Genomic DNA, 23622 nt, shown 5'->3' with positions numbered 1-23622 from the left:
ACAATGGTTTCGCCCGATAGTATAATAAGCGTTATGACAATTACCATGGGTAGTGCCAATTAACAGTTCAATTATCTACCTAAATTGTACCAACCCTTCTCAGTAAAATAACTGTGACAAATACTAAACGCTTCAAAGTGTGGTGCACCCTAGTGCAAGTTTTACGAACAATGGAAGGAGTTAGACAACAATAATCGGAAATGACCAAACAAAGAATTCATAGTTTGCTTTTTTAATGCGTTAATTACAGGTTCATACTAGCAAGTATCGGTACATCGCATGCTCATCTTTGAACTCGTTGGTCAAAGTACAACCTTGCAGTAACTTTCTGTCAAATAAATAAAGCATTTAAAATTATTTAAAATGCAGTGCAAAAATATATAACTGTAATTTATACTATACGGCGTGGTATTTTACAAGCGCATGCTATTACCGGTAGTCGTTGATACACTTGACGCTTTTTTCGGATACTTAAATTTTCGACTTTAAGTTTTCGGACACCTGTATTTTGTGAATATTTTTTGTATCTAAGTTTTCGGACAAAAAAAAAATATATTATTTATAAGTGTCCGAAAACATAGAGCAATTACGGTACTTGCTCCTTTGTTCCAGATGAGCAGGGTTCGACATTAACTTTTTTTACAGCCAGACCATCGGACCAACTCCTCTTAAAATGTACTAGCCCTAATCTGATGTCTACTAGACCATAAATGACATAGCAAATTCACAGAATTGTGTCGTGTAACTGTTTAATCAGGTTTTATCAGAAAATACAACATGTATTTAGTGAACACAAGAAAGTTATTTTGATGCAGAGTAAAAAATAAAATAAAACTATTTAACAACATAAATTGTTCGTTGTAATTTCACTGTTTATCACCAGTTAAACAAATGATGTCTGTACAGCAGGTGACATTTATTAAACGTTATCAAATTCTGGCCTCCTTGACCGCTGTGCTCCACAGCTCCAATGCCCTTTTCCATCATAATCTGTGTCAGTTTTACCGTCGGATTCTTCTTTATTAACTTATTTGTCGGACGAAAATCCAATCTTGAACAAAGTCACTCTTTAAATTACATTCTCTTGTCTTCTACGCCAAGATGTTTACATTGACGATACCGATTTTCGATAGAAGTCGTAAAAACATGATGTAAAGTTCTACGACACTGCAGAAAATCAATAACTATTTTAATGCTGGAACCGAATTTTGAAGGTCTTTGAAAACAGTTTGGATCCACATGAGACGCCACAAAATGTGGCGTCTCATCTGGATCCAAACTGTTTGCTATTCTAATAGTATTCTTTGAAAAAAAAATGAAGAAAATGCTAATTTTAGAAATTCAGCAGACAACATTTTAGCAGACTACAAATTTACCAGCACGCAAAGGGTTAATATTCATGACAACTATACCAATGGAAACAAGCTATTTCTGCGGGATCTCTCCTTCGCGTCTAAAAATAGCGATGAATCATGTGAATGCTCCGCGTTTATTTATATACGCTAGTTTTGTTCTGATGTAAATAATGGATACAATAGTTCTTTTACACATTAAGAGAAAAAGGTTTTCGGTTAGTTATAGTTATATGAATCAGTATAGATTTTGTATGTACGACCAGTCGGACAAGCTAGCCCACAGTTTTACTAGCCCGACCACCGATCTTACTAGACAATGTCTGTCGGACGTGCCTTAGTGTCGAACCCTGATGAGAGTGATATCCTGTGAAAGATTATCTTTACCCTAACAGCATCTGTTTCAAGCTTGGTTGGTCACAAACACATTTAGTTAAAACCAAAATCAGAACTAGTAATTTTTAATCTTCTGGATTCATTGATAATGATTTGTTGAAAAATTGCGATTTTAAATTCAAAATTATTATGAAAATAAAAGAATAAAGCATAATTTTGTAATGTCAAAATGTGTTTTTCTTTAATTTCAAAACGAGGCTAAAATTCAGCATGGTAAAAATTATTTGTTTTTGGATTTGATTCCTGAACTTTAAAACACTGTCTTCTGAAAGGAAGCCAGTGTGCGAAATTCACACTAGCCTGAAGGGTTTTGGCTAGTGAAAATCCATTGGGGCAAGTGGGACTTAAAAAATTTAAACAGTTGGGCTGATAATAATTTTACTATTTATATATGGGTATAAGAATTTGGGCGATTCCATTAAAATCTGTATTTCGCACACTGGGTAGCATTTGTAAAATATAAATAAATTAAAATTGTATTTATTAATAATAATAATAGTTTTACTTAGTTTTTTAAACAAGTCTCTATTTAGTCTATACATAAGTAAACATAATATGCCCCAACCTTATTTCATTCAGGAAATTTATTGATGACATTTCTCAAGCTGAACTTGGAAAAGTGAGTTTCAAACAAAAAACATCAAATAACTTATTTATCAAATCGACCAGGAACTAACAATAAAGCAAAGTCTATAAATTTAAATAGCATAACATGGCACACTCATCACTTTGACATTGATAAATTCATTTTGTTTATGTTTAAAGTTAGCAAGAGAATAAATTATGAGGATTGTATGACTTCCGGTCGAAATTTATCAAGCTTACGTATCTATCGCATGGGCGTTCACGTTTTGGTGACGTTTTTGTGAGATACAATATATACTTTGATCATATGCAAAAGTCAAACCTTGCGTTTTTAATATTAAATTTAATTTGTGATAAAAAGTGTTTTGCAACCTGTGGGAGCGGTGGAAAAGACGCCATTTTGGATATTTGTGTTTTTAAAAATTTAATGTTTATGTAAAAAGCAAACCTAGAATATGTAGCTAAATGACCTTCTCAGGCGTACCTTCAACTGTGTGAGTCATGTAGACCTGAAAGAAAAACCGTGAACCCTCTGCGGACCAACAGCACAAACACAAAATGAATTAAGCAACGTAATTATTAAAATAATAATTTACAATACATTCTTATTACGGATAAATCCTCATGTCTGACTAAATAATCATGTATTAGCTAATTTCTAAGTCAAAACAAAATATAGGTAATATATTTTTACAATTTAAAGATTAGAGTAATATGATTATAGGTGCTACCTAATTTACGGGCAAAAGCTTTTTAAGTTTTTTTGATAACTATGTATTTTTAGCTCATCTATTTTTTGAAAAAAAAAATATGAGCTATTGTCATCACCTTGGCGTCTGCGTCGGTGTTGGCGTCCGGTTAAGTTTTGCGTTTAGGTCCACTTTTCTCAGAAAGTATCAATGCTATTGCATTCAAACTTGGTACACTTACTTACTATCATGAGGGGACTGGGCAGGCAAAGTTAGATAACTCTGGCGTGCATTTTACTGAATTATGTGCCCTTTTTATACTTAGAAAATTGAAAATTTTGGTTAAGTTTTGCGTTTAGGTCCACTTTTTTCAGAAAGTATCAATGCTATTGCATTCAAACTTGGTACACTTACTTACTATCATGAGGGGACTGGGCAGGCAAAGTTAGATAACTCTGGCGTGCATTTTGACAGAATTATGTGCACTTTTTATACTTAGAAAATTGAAAATTTTGGTTAAGTTTTGTGTTTAGGTCCATTTTATTCCTACAGTATCAAAGCTATTGCTTTCATACTTGCAACACTTACTAAATATCATAAGGGGACTGTGCAGGCAAAGTAATGTAACTCTGACTGGCATTTTGACAGAATTATGTGCCCTTTTTATACTTAGAAAATTGAAAATTTGGTTATGTTTTGTGTTTAGGTCCACTTTATTCCTACAGTATCAACACTTATTAACTATCGTAAGGGGACTGTGCAGGCAAAGTTATGTTACTCTGACTGGCATTTGGACGGAATTATGGGCCCTTTATACTTAGAAAATTGAAAATTTGGTTAAGTTTTGTGTTTTGGTCCACTTTACCCCTAAAGTATCATAGATATTGCTTTCATACTTGGAACACTCGCAAACTATCATAAGGGTACAGTAAAAGGACAAGTTGCATAACTCTGGATGTCATTTTTACGGAATTATGGCCCTTTTTTTACTTAGTAACTTTGAATATATGGTTAAATTTTGTGTTTCGATCCACTTTACTTCTTAAGTATCAAGGCTATTGCTTTCAAACTTCAAATACTTTCATGCTATCATGAGGTTACTGTACCTGGCAAGTTGAATTTTACCTTGACCTTTGAATGACCTTGACTCTCAAGGTCAAATTATTAAATTTTGCTAAAATTGCCATAACTTCTTTATTTATGATTAGATTTGATTGATACTTTGACAAAACTACTCTTACCTGACATACCACAATAGACTCCACCCAAACCATCGCCCGTGCCCCCCCTTCCCCCCCGAATCCCCCCTATTTTTTTTTAATATCATCTCACAACCACCACACCCTCACACTATACCCCCCACACCCCCCTCCCCAAATTATTTTTTTAAACGGTTAAAAAACAAAACTATTTATTTTGATTATTTTATGTTTGAAATACCGTCCAACCATCGCACCCAAGAATCCCCCCCACCCCCACTTTTTTTTAAGATCATCTCACAAATTACCACCACGCTCTCACACTATACCCCCCCCCACCTCACCCCCCCCCAATTTTTTTTTAAACGGTTAAAAAACACAAATATTTATTTTTATTATTTTATGTTTGAAATACCGTCCAACCATCGCACCCAAGAATCCCCCCCCCACCCCCCCACCCCCCCCCCTTCCCAATTTATTTTTTTCCCTTTTTTGGCATTTTTGGAAGATAATGTAATAAATGTCCACACCCCCACACAATGCACCCCTCTTCACTCCACCACTCCCTCCTTTGTGATTGAAAATGAGAGTCCCTTCACCATTAAATAGAAAATAGATGAGCGGTCTGCACCCGCAAGGCGGTGCTCTTGTTAATAAATATATTGACATGATTGTGTTCAAAATATTATAATTGTTGCAATAATTAAGTAATGCATCCAAAAAAATCAATCTTAAAACAAGTTACATGTTCCAAGCTTAAAGATCTAGCATCTTATATTTTTTGTTTTCTAGCCAACAGGAATTTATAGCTGGTTCGGTGGCTGTGGTATAGTAGATGGGATGTCTGCTAACTGGCTTAGTCACTGGGAGGTCTCTGTATCGATCTCTTAAGTGGGAGCATTCTTTAGATAACCCTAAAGACATACTATGGCGTACCATTTGGGTTGAAAGTCAAGAAGACCTACAAGTTAAAAAGAGAAATGTTCGTCAAAGTACAATAATTGTACGTCGCCATAAATATAAAATACACTTCGAAGTATATATTTGTACGTCAAAGTACAATTTGTACTTCAACATACATGTTTGTACTTCAACGTACACATTTTTTGAACAGCCAATCAAAACACTAGTCTCTTGAGCCGCTTTTCCTTCAGATTTATTCATAATAAATGTTTAAAATCTATTTTTTAATTGAGGACAAAATGAATAAAAATATCAGAATGGCAAAACAAAACACATAGAAGTTTCAAGTATTTAATGCATTGAAATAGATTATATACAAATTTGAAGAAGATTCAATTGTTACCTTTGTAAAATTAAAATTATTCAGCATATTGTGAGTATTTATTGATCATGCGGGGCGGAGTATCACGACCGTCCAGTGCATTACTGTGTAGGAAATTCCCAACGGTAACCAAACAGTTACCAAGCATTAACGGGATAAATAATGTATTATAACCTCTCCGTTGGTCGTATTTTGTGATAACCATAACTTGCATACATGTAAGTCAGAGGTTACACGCCAGGTCAATAAATACGCACAATATCTATGAGTTAGCGGTCGATAGTCGCATAATTTGGTATAAATTATAATAATAATAATGTTTAATAAATACGCACAATATCTATGAGTCAGCGGTCGATAGTCACATAATTTGGTATAAATAACAATAATACTTATGTTCAATGTCAAATATCTCTAAAAGCAACAGATGTAAGGTGTCTTCTGATTGGCTAACACTCAAGGGTCGGTGAAAACTGTACGTCGAAGTACATTTCTCGTTCTACCTAGTAGGTCTTGTAGACTTTCGACGTCATGGTACGTCATATAGACACCAAGTACTGGTCCTACCCAGGAACCAGTTTGTTTCATCAAATGTCTCAATTCAACTTGACAGCTTGCTAAAGCAGTTGCATTTAGCATACAGTACATGTGATGTGTCAAATCAATTTTGATTGACAAATTTGACAGGATTTTTTTAATCCAATAAGTTTTAGACTGCCAAATAACACACACTACGTATTGAAAGCCATACCTGGAGCTTTCGTCTGTATACCACTGACTTCATCAGAAGAATGATTTCTACTGTTGGGAAATGTTAACACCACTAATTGTCTTCTTATTTATTATCAATGTATAATTATGTGTAACAGCATAACAACATACTTGTTTCGCAATTAAAATATTTAATAAATACAGGTATCTTGCAGGTTTCTAATTTTCTTTCGCAAACTATTGTTGAATAGTTTAAATTGTGTCGCCACTAAAAAACTAGCCATTTTGTAGCAATTCTAAAATCACAGTCTAAACTGCATACACTTAGCTCTATAGTTTCAATTTGAATGCAAATATTAGAATGCATCATGTTATATCATCCATATTTTTTTATTTAAACATTCAAATAACACATAATACAATACATATATAAAAAGATATGTGGTATTGTGTGGATATACAAAACACTTCACATCATTTATTTGCACATTAAATAATAGTTACAAAATAAGTAAAACTCATCAACCTACATTTCAAGAATATTTACGTATATGAAATTACAAAGTGGTGTTATTGTATTACCTTTTACAAAATTAACACTGCTGGTTTTGCACTAGCCATAAAACATTTATCACGGATTAGCAAGTAACAACCAATTTATTAATTACACAATAGAACGGAAATCATATTAATTGCATTATGCATTTACTAAACAAGCTATTTGCTACTGTTTAGAATTACACTATCTTACTAAAAATGATCACAGGTACTTAGTGCTTTTACATACTTGTGGTAAGTTTTGTATTACTAGTTTGACAATAATCGGCAGACACTTGTCGATATACAGACAAAATTTGCATGGAAACTTTTCATATTTTTTCAGCATAATTGCCTTCAAATTGTTAATTTAACAACCTTTTGACATTGTTTGCACATCTGATCTTATTATACCATAGCTGATTTTTGTTTATAGATAGACATATATAGACTTTTCAAAGTTCTATAAAAGTTCACACATGTTCCATCCAAGTAAACAAACAGAACCAATAAAGATCACCACAGATAATAACTGTATTTATAGCTTGGAAATTTTGATAGTTCGGGAATCCCTCCTTTGTTGATTTCTGTAAACCAAAACTGTCAGTTTTGCTGGATAGAATGGCTTGTATAATGCCCAGCTCTTGCCTTGGCAGAACAGCTTCTAAAAACGGAAAACCAACAAATATCTTAAAATTTGATCAATAATGCAGACAATTTATAAATGTCTTGTTTTTTGTTGATTTCGAATCTGGAAGATTTTTTACGTAAGATTGTGGTACGAAAATTCCAACGGTATCGGAATTTGTGGTTTTAGGCCTAAACTATTTATAGTGATATGTAACCTTTCGGGATATCGGTAAAGTGCGAGCAGACGAGGTGTAAATACTTTAAAAATTAAAGCTAAACGACTAAAAAGTAAGATCTGAATATCTTAAAAATTGTGAATAAATGTATTTCTGGTGGATAACAACGACAACTTACCAGAATATTGCTCATGATCAAACGTAAAACTTCTTTCTGAGAGCGAATGGAAAATGCGTCACAAATTCTGATACATAAACAGTAGGGTGTCGTTATTGAAATACCGCGAGAATACTGGAAGAATAGAGATGCAAACTAAAGTTTTTAAAACAAATAATTTTTAAACAAGCGTTTGTGATTTGTCAGGATAATAATTACAATAAGATATCGAAAAGATCAAAGCAAATAAATTCGACAGAAATCTGAGATTCGGCAATATATTAAAGACGGGTTATGTTCCCCTAAATTGTGTTAGGTGAAGACTGTTACTATATGTAGTGAACCAGTCTTCGGCTTACACCCACTGAAGAAGAGCATTCAGGGGAGATAATTTAGTAATGACCTAATTCTGGAACGGTTGCGAAGAAAAACAAATAATGCGAGACTATTTAGTGCGATTCGCTACACAATTATGATGTGATTGATATAACTTTTTCTGAGGTATGTATTTACATGTGATTTAGCATATGTCAAAGTGTTTTTGATTTGTTCAAGTTCATAAATAGCATCGCGAAAATATATGTCGCGTGGCAAATTTTTTTGAGACATATCCATATGTGGTATTCTTATGTAATTTTATGTCTAAATTCCCATATGTATGAACGGTCAACACCCGCTTCGCGGGCTTTTGCCCGTATAATATAACCGGCCATCGCCTCAATTAATACTTCTCCGTTGTATTATTAAGATCGGATAGTGCAATACCAGAGACGGCATATTCAAGAGATCATTTGGGACTCATCATCATCATCATCATCATCATCATCATCATCATCATCATCATCATCATCATCATCATCATCATCATCATCATCAATCATCTTCATCATAATCATCAATCCCTGACAGGTCTGGCCGTTGGGGAGGTGGGGCAAATGAGTTACGACGATACTGAAATCCACCTCAAGGATTCTGGTATGTTGCATGCTTCTAAGAAAAAAAATCATCCACGAGAAGAGATCTCCTCTTTTCACATTGTCCATACACTTTTTCTTCTGACGGCCTCGACAGCGACCTCCCGCTAGCGTACCCTGGACAAAGTCTTTCACAGAGAGTCGTGCCTGGCGAGGTGCCCAAACCAAGCCAGCTTGCTTAGTTTGACGGTCGTCAATCGTGGCTCTTGTGAACCAACAAGTGTTGAAGTCATGTTCCGGACGTATTCGTTGTTCATGTGCTCCGGGTAGGACATGTGGAGTAGTCTTCGCTGACAACTGTGTTCAAATATCTGTATCATGCGTTCTGTGTCCAGGTGAAGTGTCCAGGTCTCGCAGCTGTACAATACAATGGAAACTACAAGGGACTTGGAGCTTGTTCATTAAATGTTCAGTCTAGCCATCGCTACGGTCACCAGGGTAATTCTTATCCAGACCTTAGCGGTACTGGTACCATCCTTGGAGAGGGTTGCTCTAAAGTATTTAAGGCTGGTCACTAATAAATACAGCTTCTCGCCGTTAACAGTGATGTATGCACTGGTGTTGGTCGTGCTGTTCACCATGATCTACGACTTCTCAGTGCTGGAAACAGTTCATCTAGTATGCTCCTGTTCTTTCATAGTCTGTTGGCGATGTCTTGAAATTCTCTGCTGTTGCCACACATGAGGTCAATGTCATCAACGAATCTTAAGCAGACGATGTTTCCGATAGAGATAGAGATGTTGCGGTAATGGAGAGTCTCCTGCATTATCTTCTCAAGGAAAAGGGTAAACTGGACGGGAGAGAGTAGACATCCTTAACAGATTTCCACTAATGTCATGAATAATCCCCGTCTGTCCATTTAGAAGTAATACGCTTATTGCGTTTCCTTAAAGGTTTTGGACGACTTGCACCAGCCATTCGTCAATGAAGTCCTCTCATAACGTGCTATTGGCCATCATAGCACACGTGATTGTAAGCTTTCTTAAAGTCGATGATGTTGTGAAAGAGCTCACGTTTGTGTTGCAATATAAAGAAGTGAAACTCCAGCTGCTGGAGCAGTATTGAATTTTCATTAAAAACAATTAGTTGGTCCTTTATTTAAGGCAAGTGACCGATTGCCCAAACAGTACAAAACAGCACAATACAGCACAATACAAACCAACATAAACACAAAATATGAATAAAGCTGGGGTCACCGCCTTGGAACGGTCAATGCAAAGCATTGGGGGTTTAAACCTGGTTATAGAGCGCTCAACCTCACACTTTGCCCAGCAATATTCATAATACATTTAAGTGTAAATAACATTTAACGTCATAGCATTGTAACTCAAATTAAACAATAATAAAAGGGAATTAAAACGCATTCAATTTAATTACTATTTAATTACTCAATTGCATTGAAGATACAAGAGTAACAGAATTACAACTTTTTGACGAACGATCAAATAAAACTATTAACAATTGTCAACTACATTCCTTCTTTATAGAAAAGATTTGAGAATATAGAATCATAGAGTTAATATCTCAGATAATCATCGCGCAAATACAGGAAGAAGCAGCAATAATGGGTGTAAAAATACCATATTACATAGCTTGGTTGTTTGTGTGACTGCTAAACAAATTAAAAATAATTAAATCGAACAAGAAACGCCTATCAAAGAGAAAATATAAATAAAATGGAACGTTATAAACCCAATGACCTATGCATGTAGATTACAACTGGGAAAGTCGGTCGTATGACGTCACAAAAATCCATAATGACATAATGACGTGAACAAATTCCAAGGGCAGTACTAAATAAAAATATTAATGGGGCTGTGCTACTAATAAAACAAATTTAGGTGATTTAATATATTAAGAAGCAAATGAATAAAAATGGTAATTCCATTAAAGCGACATTATTGGAATTAAACAGTATATAGGTGTTTTGACAACTGAAGACAGAAATGATTTGATGTTCGATTTGAGTCCAAATGTAGTTTACATGCAGATTTGTTCATACGACACAATGACACAATTTTATTCAACAGTGAAAAATGCCTATAATGTAGTATTCATGCAGATTTGTTCATACGACACAATGACACAATTTTATTCAACAGTGAAAAATGCCTATAATATCACTAATGATTCCAAATTTTAAGGGAAGAAAGATATAGTGAATCGAAAACCATCAAACACGTGTTTTTAAGTACATAAGCATCGTATCCTTTTGATAAAAACAAATTAATTAAATTGAAAAGTTTAATATGAACATTTGGTTTAACATATTTTAATTTGCGGACACGCTTCAAAACATCTCCGTAAAATGATGGATGGGAGATTCCATTATTTAAATGCCATTTTAAAGAAACATTATATTTTGAAATTAAATCACCATACTTAGAGTAAAATCTAGCAAATTTATTTCTTAGGTTATGATACAAAAAGATTTGTTTTAGCAATTTTTTAGTTAATATTAGATTACGATCATTAAAATCTTTAATACACGAACATGCTCTGGCATAACGTACCAACTGCGAAATGTAAATACCATAGGAAGGTCCTTTAGGGATGTTGCCATCTAGAAACGGAAAATTCACAATTTCAAAGTTAAAATCGTCCCGTTTGTCGTATAAACTAGTTTTGATCAAATTATTATTAATAGTTAAATGTAAGTCTAAATACGCAGCGTCTGTATTGGATATACACGATCTATTTAAGACTAGTTCTTTTGGGTAGATTTTGTGAATATATTGTTCAAATAATGGATTCTCTAAATTAAGTATGTCATCAATGTACCTACTAGTAAGGTTAAAACAATTAATCAAATCTACTTGCTTAGTTTTAGATAATTCTAACATAAATTTGCTTTCATAGTAAATTTCTAAGGTTTTTATTTTGAATGAAATTAAGGTCCCCAGTAATAACATGTCCAACTGGACCATATATATATTTAGAACTAGTACAGTCACATAATGTAGGACAATTTCTTATTACATTTATATCTTAGTAAATAGAATTATAATTAAAAACGATACTTCTTACAGGTTTACTATATTTGTAGCAAATAAGTGGTGATTCAGTATTGCGGAAATAAGGGGGAATCAACCGACGTACATTTTTATCATTGAATATTTTAGGAAGGTCAATTAAATCAAGACCTTTGTTACAAAACTCAATTTTGATACGATTTCTAGTTTTGTTAAGTACATTTTCAATAAAAGGTTTAAGATAGTAGTCAGTGAAAGATTCAATAATACAAGCACATTCATATAGAGGGTTAGATTGAAGTAAAGTAAGTTTACATTCCTTATCAATATGCGCCAACGAAGAAACAGAAAGAGAGCAAAGTGCACTTAGTAATTTATGTTTACCCCCATTTTGTAATACTGTGTAGCAATCATTTAAAGAAAGCAGACGTTTAAATTTACGCCTTAAGTTACCATTTTTCCTAATGCCATGTGAACGTTTATTTCTTAGACGTTTACTAAACAGAGAAAATGAATTAAACGATTTATTTTTAGAAATTGTTCCAACATATAGAATATTATCATTTAATCCAAGTGGGTAAGCTGATTGCAAACGTTTAATCCATTCAAATTCTGACATGCACCTTGCTTTTAATTGGCACTGACTTGAAGTACTATTATTAAAAATAAGTTGCTCCACAGGTTGAATTGAAATATTTGTTACGCTATGACCTGTTTTATTAAAGTGCTGGTAAATGAAGTTATAAATTTTATTGTTATTTTTAATTTTAAAAAAATGTTCCCTAAAACGTGTTTTAAGTGATCTACCCGTCTGCCCAACGTATTGCGCACCACAACAGGGTACGTTTCAAGTAATAACATAAACCACATGCATAGAATTTCATGAGACGTCGGATTTAATATTAACTGAAAATTTGCGGTTATTAACCGATGAAAGAATAAAAGAGGACATATTTAAAAACTTGCAACATAAACACTTCCTGGAGTTGCACTTATTTATTGTAGGATACCGATTACACGGAGCTAAATTACGCTGCGAACTAGAACCCAGCCGCATTGTACCTCCAATGAAAGATGTTCGAAGTAAACTTAATTTGACTGTAGGTTTAGAAAAAAAGTAATTGTCTATAATTTAACGGCAAATGAATACTACGTGTAATCGGAATTCTCAATGGTGAAAGAACAACTTTCGGGTTTTTTGTAATCAATCTGTCCATAGGTTATTTATTTGGCGAAACCACCAATCTTATAATCACATTAATACACATTGCAAGTAGCGATGTTGTTCCCTTTGTCTTCAACTTCATCGATGGATTAGCTCCAGTAGCTAACTTGTCGCATCCATCCTGGAGACTGGCAGTGGAGTCCGCGGACTTTGTTATTACGGGCCCGACCGATCCGACATGGTGTCCCGTTGTTTTGTTCTTGTCTTAGGGCAATCTTGGTCGTGCCTCTCCAATGGTAAGTATATTATTTTTAATATATTATAAATTATGTATATTTATAAGGAAGATAATAATTGTGTAGCACAAGTCAATGTATAACCTGCATTTTAATATAATATCCATTGGCTTTTTTGTGGTAATTCTGTCATTGACTCAATGTGCAATTACACAAGGCCGATGCAATATTTTTTATTTCCAATCTTAATCATTCGTTGCTACGATTCTCGTTGATCACTCAATACAAATGTTTTATTTTAATATAAATTTACTGACTACGCTTGCAGTTTCCAGGACAGTTTAGTTGGTTTAGTTTGTATACTGAAAAGTATGTAAATTGATATTAATTTAATTAAAATTTCATATTGCAACATTTTTGTTCTGTTTGTAAAAGTATTGCCATTGTCTTTGTATAGATTTTTTCATCAAGTGACAATATTGGTACGTCTACTATTTGAAACGGGAGACTTGAAGGTGAGTCTAGTATAAAGCATTATCAATATGGTTAGTTATAAAAATTACATTTAATATAATATTTTTTGTTAATGACTTAATAATTTGCAGTCAATTTACATCGTGACACAATAATCAAAGTTCTTAAAAAGTTAAAATTCAAAGACAATTAAAGCACGTTTAATTAGGTATAAAGTCCTTTGATTGTATCGGTGCGGTTATTAGTTCGACTGTTTCAATCCCTAATGCTTTGCAGTGACCGTTCCAAGAAAATGACCTCGGTTTTATTCTCTCTATTTTATCTTTGTCTACAGTAACAGTTTGATAAATGGCCAGTTTTCGAAAATGACGTCATGTTCTTATACGATTTATAACATCCTGGTGCAGCTGGATTGATTTGTGACGAAGCCATTAAAAACCTCTTTTAGGGTTTACGCATGTCCCCGTTGAAAAGTGAATTCGTCATATCAATGATATTTATTATATTGTCCACTGGTAACAACATATAAAACTAAACGCGCCTTAAATATTGGTAATGTTTACGTCATCGTACGCGTAACGCCGAAGGAATGGTTATAATCCTACATCTGTGATTTTTTTATGTGAATTTAATCAAAAGTAAGATTCTAGTTGAAACGAAAACGTGTTAATCAAGTTCATTTTAAATGTTTTTATATAAAATTTACATAATAATAATACAAATATCCATATGAATTGAACATTTCTGTCAACACATTTTCGTTTTACATTCAAACCATTAGATTGTACATTTCGTAGAAAAAAGTAGTTGTTGCGGATTCTAATAACTCTACCATATTATTAATAACATAATTATAAACAGCAACAAGAGAAAAATAAATTTTCGTTAAGATGACAAACCAGCGAAATGCTGCCTTGTTGTAATTGTTTCGTTTATCTAAAATGCTTTTGGCGTCATATGCCAAGCAAAAAAAGCACTCGATGTTTCAAAAATATAGGCTGCGAAGCAAACGGACACTGCGTGCGCAATACAATTATAAATGTTTGCATTTCACTTCAGGATTTTAAGGTGCGGTTAGTCCGACGAACATGGGACCAATTCGTTTTGGCTATATCGTTAATTTGTTTGATTTTCAATGTGCAATGAGTGTTTATTATAGTCAAACATTGACCGGTCTTTTTCCCGATGCTTTACACATTAAAGCACATGAATAACTTTTTAAAGTTAATCATGCGTCTTAAAGATGAGGTTCATAATGTGTCTACATAGATTTTTTGTGATGAAAGTGATTATCTAATGTAAGCAGTAAAACTTTTTTGAAGTGTTTGCTAAAAATGCATGTGTGACATCTTTCGTATTTGTTTTACGTGCCATACATTACCATCTTCATCGTTGTATTGTCACAGTGCGTTCGATATGTTTCCCTGTCAAATGATTATTCATATTTATATAAAAGGTAAATCGTCAATATATTGTGTTTATATTATATGGATTGTTTTACTGATTTTCTGTATTAGCGAGAGACAGCAACACCCATTAGTTTTTACTACCCGACACACACATCACAAGCATCATGAAAAAATTTGACCAGGGCTTTTACTTTTAAATGAGGTAATTAATCTGTATTACTGCTTTTAATTGAATTCTAAATGTTCTGTGTTGATGCTATAAGACGGATTGAAATAAAAAAAATTGGTACAGGCTCTTGTTTCAACGATTGCGTAATGATTGAAACAATGACTGCAATAAAATCTTTTACTCAGTTACATTTAAATAATTGGCATGGTATCAACAAAATACACCATTCACTGACAACTCAAACATGCTGGAACACTGCGTGTGTGTTTTACATTAAAACTGTGTGATGCACATTACATCGAGACATTAACTCAATAACCCACCTTCACAGGAAACTAATGTTAACAAATATAGTTTAGTTAACGGATTTTGACGCGGTTTATTTGTTTGCAATACCTGCTTTAAAGTCATGGATATATTGATTTGAATTTTGAACAAACGTTTAAAGCAAACAGTGCAACGCTACATTCGTCGTATGCTGTGTGCTGTTATTTGCTTTCGATAACTGTTTGAAACATATCGCATGCGAATTTGATAACACCCCAATACATTCTAAATATTAAGATGAAAAAGTCAATACGTATTTGTCTTACGCCATGATAAATTAATGAACAAACTAATCTATCAGTAACAAACTTCGGTATTCACCGATACGATATACAGTTTTCAAATAACGTTCTGTTCAATAGATCTTTTGCATAGGCTCTGAAACAAATGACTACTCGTGATATATAAAGAGATGAATTCTGCATAAGTAGTGCTGGCATTGCTCAGTCCTGTTTCTTAAGGGACGATATCAGTATCGGAGGAGGAGGATTACAATTTGCAAGCGAGACACGCGGGGAATCAAAAGGTAACCATGTTTGTTCTAACTACTTCTCAATTTCTCTGATGTTCAATTATACTATCCGATAAAAATATATTGTTTTATTGAATGATTAATAATCCCCGTATCCGTGTTTCACCGTAGCGGGCGAGCGGTTTGTCCTCTGTTCGTCTGTCCGTCTATCTGTGCGTCCTTACACAAAGTGGACATTTTGATGCAACTACTTATAAACTGTTAAGTCAGGATTATGCAAATCATTAATTAACGCCAAAGGGAAGGTTACAGTAACAAAAAGCATGTAATACTAATTGTAATAATTCACAAAGTACATAAGATATGACGACGAAGGTGGATATGTTTTAAACACATATACATAAAGGTTCGTAACCTGTCGGTCTGTAAAGCTATCACTCTTTTCGTCAGTTCGACCGTGTTCCCATCCGCAAAACGGAATAACATAAAAGTTGTGATATAATTACAAAATATATTGCTAACTATTTTATTAATATGGGGTTGGATGGTAGGTGAAATACCCATGTGTTAGTAAATAACATATAAAACCTTCTAATAATTTGTTTGTACGATCTTGTGCGACTTGTTTATGGTTTAAACCACAGCAGACGGCAATATTCAACCATTATATAAATGACCAAACAAATGTTTAAATAGTAATGTATAAAAATAATTTACGCAAAAACGATGATGAAAAATAATTCCGCTGTATATTATACATGTTAAACGATTGTAACTGCCTAAACTTGCGAAGTTAAAGATCAGAAAAGCGTCCAATATATATGCTCTAAATGATGTAGTGTTGTTATATCAATTTAAAACTGGCAATAATAGTTTTTAAATTTCCAATACATATATAATTTATACTCGATGTTTTACTCATTTAGTACATAAATAATGTGTTACATCGTATAGCACTGAAAATGATCTTTTAGAGACAAAACTAGAAGTAGAGGAATATATTGTGCTGCAATGGAGCAATATCTACTATATCTTTTATACAAAGTTCTGTTAACTATTTCATTAACATCTTCCATGTGACATTCTCACATCCTCACTAAACCATGTTGTATTTCATTTCTTTTTAAATAGATCTTTCTTCGAAATGATGTATATTTTGTATTAATTGAAACGCATGCTGTAAATGCATAAGTATGCTTATGACGATGAGCTGTTTAAGTCTTAAGTCAAAATAAACTATTCTGTTCGTTCTGTTAATATTACTTCATGTTGTTTTTTGTTCATGGCGCACGACTGTCTTGCAGATTGAAACTGTCAGAATAAACATCCTCAGTGTCATGTTACAAATAAAAAAATGTAATAACGAACGCCCACTCTTTATGGCAACGAGCACAACAAATGTGGTTTATTTAATATACCCCCTTGATGTGCGTTTCAGCGTTTCACATGCAAATGTTGTGGTTGCCAGGAATTCCATGTATTGCGAAGTTTACCACCCACAGTGGTGGCCTGCAAAAAAACACATTCATGCACATAAATAATAAATGATTAAGTAGGGCTCTCACATCGCTTAGATAAATGGAAGAAAGCTGATAACATATATTTAACTAACATCACTGTTTATACAGCTCATTAGAATTGCAATAGTGTCGGAATGTTCATTTTCAATCCGTCTTAAAGACAGTCAAGTGCTTACGTGAGTAATTATGCAATATTTACACGGAATCTACGCACTTTACATTTATAAACTGCTAGTCTTTGATATAATACGAAGTCTGTTACAATTTTAGCGGCAGTCAATATTTGTATACGGTTCAATATTATATTTGTTATCTTTTAAATCAATGATCGAATACCAAGAGCCATCATTAGATTTTAAGTGACTTTTATCATCTTTGAAGTGCATTTTACTTGGTGACAGAAAAATTTTCCCAATTTTATCATCTTTTTTATTTGATAAAGCACGAAAAATATATATTTTCAAGTACTCAACAAATTAATTTATATATAATTATCGGATTATCTGAACAACCATATATCACTTAACTAAAAGCCTTGTTTGGACCTTGATGACATTTTCTACACGTGTTTATGTCATAATGCTACAACATATCCAGGCAACGCATGTAGCAATATATTGTCAACTTCCTTATTTTTCAAACAAATGTAAGGTTATAGCGAGCGAGTTTTACGTTTGGTCGCATTTAATAATACATTGTTACCCATGTATCAAATAGCACAAAGTGTTGAAACAAAAATTAATAAGCTTTATAGATAATCATGACTTTTCATTATGCAGGGAAGGCTATGATTTTTTACGCATAATCTATGCACGAAAGTCGTCTATTTTTCATGCTAATAATGCGTTATAATCCTGACAGTTAAGTTCATACGGCGATGAAAGATAAAAAAAAACGTTTCGATTATTTAAAAAAATGCTTTATGCTGCAAGTGCCTGGAACCGTTCGTGTCTTAAATGCCACTATATTTTTATGTTACATTTGTCCGAAAATTGGGTTTAACTCCTATGAAATTCCTTACCTCTAGCTCTACCAAATTTAAAGCACGTATTATGGTAAAAAGTAAACTATTACAGGGCCTTTGTCAACTAAGAACTTTATTGTATTTATTTTTTATATGAAACAGCGATGGTTTGATAGAAGTAATACAGTTGCTATATAAAATTAGCTAAATATTAGTTGGTACTGACCGCATGACTAATTAGTATGTATAAGTAAAAAATAGCAATCAGCGATAAAAAAAACCTGTTGCTATCATATTTGGTAAAAAAATCACATACAAACTTTGGTTACATAAAAAACTTGTTATATCATATATTCTCACTTCGAAATGTAAACATAAAAAGGTCCGTACAATTTTGATCTTATTACCGGTATATTAAATTTAAAAAAAAATACTTTGAACCGATATTAAGTACCAGAATTTAAATATGATTTTAACGAAATTTCCCTCATTCATGCCCTTTTTGATGCAAAATACCATGTAAGTTTACGCAAGGAAAGCATTTTAAAATGTTATATTATCAATATAATTCTGATATTTTCAGCATGAAGGAATCTGCAACACATCGTAAAAGAACAAAATCTGAAGCCGACAGCCACAAAGGCGGTGAAATTAAGGACAGTCAGAAAACAAAAAGCGGTACACAGTCACAGCACAGCAGCCAACATGGCGGCCAACATGGCGGTGCCCATCACAAGGGAGACCACTCTCATAAGAGCGAAACTGCTCGACAAAGAAAGGTTAGCCGAGTTGAGCACGGTCACCATATGGAATACGACGGAGACCATCACCCATCCCACGGCTACCGCCAGCGAACAAACACGATGATGTCAAGGGAAGGTCACTCAACCCACCACGCAAGCGATAGGCGAAGTGTTGGCACAACGGAAGGAACGCCTGCTATAATTTACTACGAGAATACTTACAAACTGACGCCCGACTTTAAGATCCAAGAGAGTAAAATCAAAGACATTATCAAGAATGTTTTAGCGGAACAGATCACAGAAAAGAATTACGATGCAAGCCATTGTGGTTCCAAGTGCAAGTTGATAAGTGAAATCATGAAAGAACGAGTGAAGAAATTAGAGCTGCCGAGATTCAAAATAGTTTGTATGGCAACGATTGGTCAGCTGTTCGACCAGTCTATGTTGGTGACGTCACGATGTCTGTGGGACCAACGCTTTGATAACGTAGTAAGCGCAGAGCTGAGGAAGGGGGATATTGTTGCTGTTGGAATGGTGTTTGCCGTGTACGCCGAATAAAATACATATATTTTGCTATTAAAGACACTAAATATCCGCTGTGATTAAGAAATACGCAGTTGCAGCTTTTGAATATGCTTTTGCATACACCGCATGGCCTTGTATTGTTGTCAATAATAGTGTTAATTATTTCGTATGAGTAACATATCGGGGTGGTGTTTTGTTTATTAAATACTTGAATAAAACGGCAATTGTTTTGGCTGTACCTGTCGCAAGCTCTTATACACGATCAAGAACTTGTTCAAAGGAATGCCACATAAAATCATAATATAGAATGTAAATCAAAGTATCTGCATACTAGCAGATTTGCATATTTTGACAATTTTCAGGATAGCGGACAAAGATCACGTCTGTCCTGCCTTCTTTTTGACAAATATTAACCTGGTATAGTTCTTTATGCATGAATATTTTAAGATAGCGCTACCATGAAAGTTTCCTTATTGTAAGCGATTTAAAACGATATATGCGTATTTTTCAAAATATTTAGTTACAGCCTCAACAAACTACTGCAAAACATGCAAAAACAACGCCAAATGCAAATACTAGTAGAGGAAGCAACCCAAGCTTGTAATTTAAAATAATGTTACTCACATGGGCCTGATATACGTTGTCGAGCTTTAATATTTTTAGCAGTAATATTGTCTGCAAATAAAATTGCTCTAATTTTGCAAGTTTATGGAACGCAAGCTTACATTGAAACAATGGTTGAATGATCTATCCCAGGCAAAGGTTACAACACACGTACTAAATAGCTACGTCCTTTTAAATATACAATGATGATTAATTGAGATTTCGAATTGTGAGAAGAAAATCCCTCGCCTTCAACAAAATGTATGTTAAGTTTTTAAGATATCCTACCGACCACAGGCGGTATGTTTTGATGTTTAAGGTAGATAAACCTGTAATTCATTTCTCAAAAATCGCTTTAAATTGAAAGTTCTTAATTTCATCAATTTAATAGTTAACCAATCTTACATAAATGTTGCTTTATATTATTAATGCAGTAATAAATATTTTTAAATTAATTAAATAACGTTTATTTTAAATTTTAAGTTTTATCACATCAATATAACTTGGTTTGCCCGCCCCTAGCACGGAATACTGCTGAAATCATCCACGATTTTGCGGTCAGCAAGTTTTAAATGTGTTAGCACTAGTCCTTGCCAGGGGCCGGCATACCATATTGAAATTTGTACACAATTCAAATAAAATGGAAACTTTATTTCCAATGTTTTATTTTGTTCTACATTTTTTCAAATCTTACATTTCTAGATGTTAAATGAATAATAAAAATATTTTATATGAAGCGATTTTTGCGAATATTCATAATCGGGATTATAGCTCGTAACAGAGACGTAGATAACTGTTATCTAAGTCTCTGCTCGTAATCACCAACAATTCACATTTGTGGTCAGTAATATATCGTGAAAAGTAACTGACAGGGAAGATGGGTGATGAGTTTCCTACCATAATACGAAAATTTAATTAATTATTATTTCACACGTAAAATCCTTTGTGCGTTATAACTTTTTTAAGTGCATATAGTAGATATGCACCTAATCGCGCATCGAGTTAGGCGCTTTTAAATTTCAAATTTCTCAAAAGCAGCTTATGGTATACACTTGTTTGGACCATTTTATACAGAATTGCATTGAAATCATTTACGCAATACGCTCTGACACGTTTAGACATGTGCGTTGTAGTTCCCTTGTTCTACACGTGCATTTGGAAGTATGTAAATAGTATTAATTGTATTTTGCTTTTTTTATCGAAAACACATACTAGTTGTATATTTTATTAAAGCACACATATATGTTCAATTATTTGATCAAAAGCGTTGTCGTACAATTTGACGATGTCAGTGTGGTCGATATAAAAAAGCAGACATGATTGTTAAACACACATTTCACACATAACAACTACTTGCTCTGCGATCAAAATAAATCGACCCAACAATTATAAAACAATGTTCTTACAAGTTGCACATGCGTATTACGAAACGACCTTCTGGGCATTTGTGAATTTGGCGATCTACTACAAACATTCTGGTAGAACTTGTACCATACGATCATACGCTTCTTTTGCGTGCAGATGGTAGTCAAAGTGTAAACGCAAAAAGAAGTGATACGGCTGCGGTTCTAACGTTGTGCATACACTTATAGACTTTTCTATCACAACACTCACTTGTAGACGTTTCTAGCGCAACACTTTTCAAACTAGAATAGCTCAGTTATGAGTAAAGATCTTTATCTAAAATTTTGCATGTGAAAATTGGCTGCATTTTATGCAAGCAAGCGATGAAATCATTCATCCGTGACAATCGGACGCTTTAGCATGTCGGGTAGATAGCCTGCAACTTGCCAATGCGGGGTATTTGCGCGCCTCAATTTTCACACGAGCCATACTGTTTGCTTTTTTGATAAATGGTATGTTTTCCTTGTGTAAAATCCCACCTTAAATTATGAAATTGACATAAATTCATTATTACCAGTATATCGCGTTTCACTATTCAAACCCTACCCCGCGTGCCCAAGCGTTTGATCGTCAAGAATGAATGATTTTATTATAAGCTCGCGCGAAATATAATCAAGTGATCACGTGTAGAATTTTAAATAAAAGTCTTAACTCATAAATAAGATATTCAAGTTTGAAACGTGTTGCGTAAGAAAAGTCTCCAAGTGTAGTTGCATAACACATACAATACTTTTTTATGACGGAGTTCTTAATTAACTGTTTTTGTGGTTCATTTTAGAGTGGTATAGCTCATTAAGTGATAATTAATCGAATCGTGGAGCAATCCAAATAGCTTATTTTATGAGATTTTTTTAAGCTTATTTTTTTACAAACTCCGATAAAATATAATGTAGAAATAATGAGAAAAGACTGTTAAATTTTGCGTTAAAAAGTGCGATTGAGTTTCTACGAGCAAGATTAATGCACATTTTGGTTGATTAAAATTTATATAATTGCTAACATTTATAAATGTTTCATTTACACATCCTCTAAAATCGAGCATAACTATAAAACTTTTTGCTTATTTTATGTACAAGTCAAAATGTTGAAAATATTCATAAAACTAAATAACTTTTTGCGTGTGCATATTTCACAGTTTGTGAGGTCCTTCCGCGCCAGAGGCTTCATCATGGAGGAAACGTGGTGTGGCCAAGCACTGCTTCCTACATGAGGCAGCTGTGCTTTTAAGCGAGAGTTCAATGTCTATTGTTAATTCATAGCCATTTCTGCTAAGAAACAACTCATCGAAATTTGCATGTCTCCTTAGCGCAGTTTTGTTAACATTTCGATGAAAAAAATCTATCAATAAACAGTGTATTGATATATGTCTGGATCAAACGTTCAAGTCATAATGATATTCGCCTTACCCGTTCAAATGTTTAGTGAACGTTTACAAAATTTCAGAATTTGAAAATGAATGTGACAGTTCAAATATAAATGCGATAATAAATAGCAACTAAAGGTATATTTCAATTAGGTAATGAGACTGGCTGTGACGTTAAATCCCGCCAGTCAAATAAATCCGCAAGACAAAAGTGATGAGTATACGGTTGTTTTATCAGTAACGTGTAATAGATAGGCATTTATTGCTGATTATCTTACGATATCAGTTCTTTGCGCTGTCTGTTCGGTTCTGTTGTAATACCTCTAATGAGTATATCTTCAAAACGCATTATTAAGATAATTATCTTATACTGATCGCTTAAAGGCAATAATGAATAATAATCGAGAAAAATATGTGATTCGTTTACTACTGCAGCTGCCAGATGTACTGATAATGTAATAGTATAACTAGAATGTACATAGAAAGAATGTGTTGTTTGCCATTTTGGATACATTTACTTTCAAAACCAACGAACATAAGACACACATAAACCAGTTTTTTTTGCAGCGACATGAAGTTGAAGTA

At 33.6% G+C, this 23622-nt stretch overlaps 2 protein-coding genes across 14 annotated transcripts in view; one reads left to right on the top strand and one right to left on the bottom strand.

Annotated features, from left to right (window-relative positions):
* LOC127874199 (epidermal growth factor receptor substrate 15-like 1) overlaps positions 1–23622 on the bottom strand; it is a 105071-nt gene that overhangs the window by 81000 nt on the left and 449 nt on the right. For 11 of the 12 annotated variants that reach the window (XR_008046696.1, XM_052418410.1, XM_052418412.1 and 8 more), the window contains exon 1: positions 2706–2764. The exons of the other annotated variant lie outside the window; for it this stretch is intronic. Coding sequence is in view for 10 of the 11 variants with exons in the window: in XM_052418410.1 (XP_052274370.1) it covers positions 2706–2732 (27 nt within the window). In the remaining variant the exon portion in view is untranslated. Of the gene's footprint in view, positions 1–2705; positions 2765–23622 lie in introns of those variants that run through there. 12 annotated transcript variants of the gene reach the window in all.
* Positions 15450–19896, top strand: LOC127874213 (dynein light chain Tctex-type 5-A-like). 2 transcript variants are annotated; one of them, XM_052418444.1, is made up of 2 exons: positions 15450–15969; positions 18983–19896. In XM_052418444.1, the coding sequence occupies exon 2, from the start codon at positions 18984–18986 to the stop codon at positions 19698–19700; it is 717 nt and encodes a 238-aa protein (XP_052274404.1). In that variant the 5' UTR covers positions 15450–15969; position 18983; the 3' UTR covers positions 19701–19896. The 2 variants fall into 2 exon arrangements, with proteins under 2 accessions (XP_052274404.1, XP_052274405.1); XM_052418445.1 differs by lacking the exon at positions 15450–15969 and adding an exon at positions 17500–17611.

This window comes from Dreissena polymorpha, chromosome 3 (assembly GCF_020536995.1).
Source record: "Dreissena polymorpha isolate Duluth1 chromosome 3, UMN_Dpol_1.0, whole genome shotgun sequence".
NCBI classification, from domain to species: Eukaryota; Metazoa; Mollusca; class Bivalvia; order Myida; family Dreissenidae; genus Dreissena; species Dreissena polymorpha.
Note: the sequence above shows the minus strand (reverse complement) of the source record. Positions and strands in the feature narration are given on the sequence as shown.

Bases quoted from the DNA above. Each gene is read 5' to 3' on its own strand.
- LOC127874213 (XM_052418444.1), top strand. From the start codon at position 18,984: ATGAAGGAATCTGCAACACATCGTAAAAGAACAAAATCTGAAGCCGAC.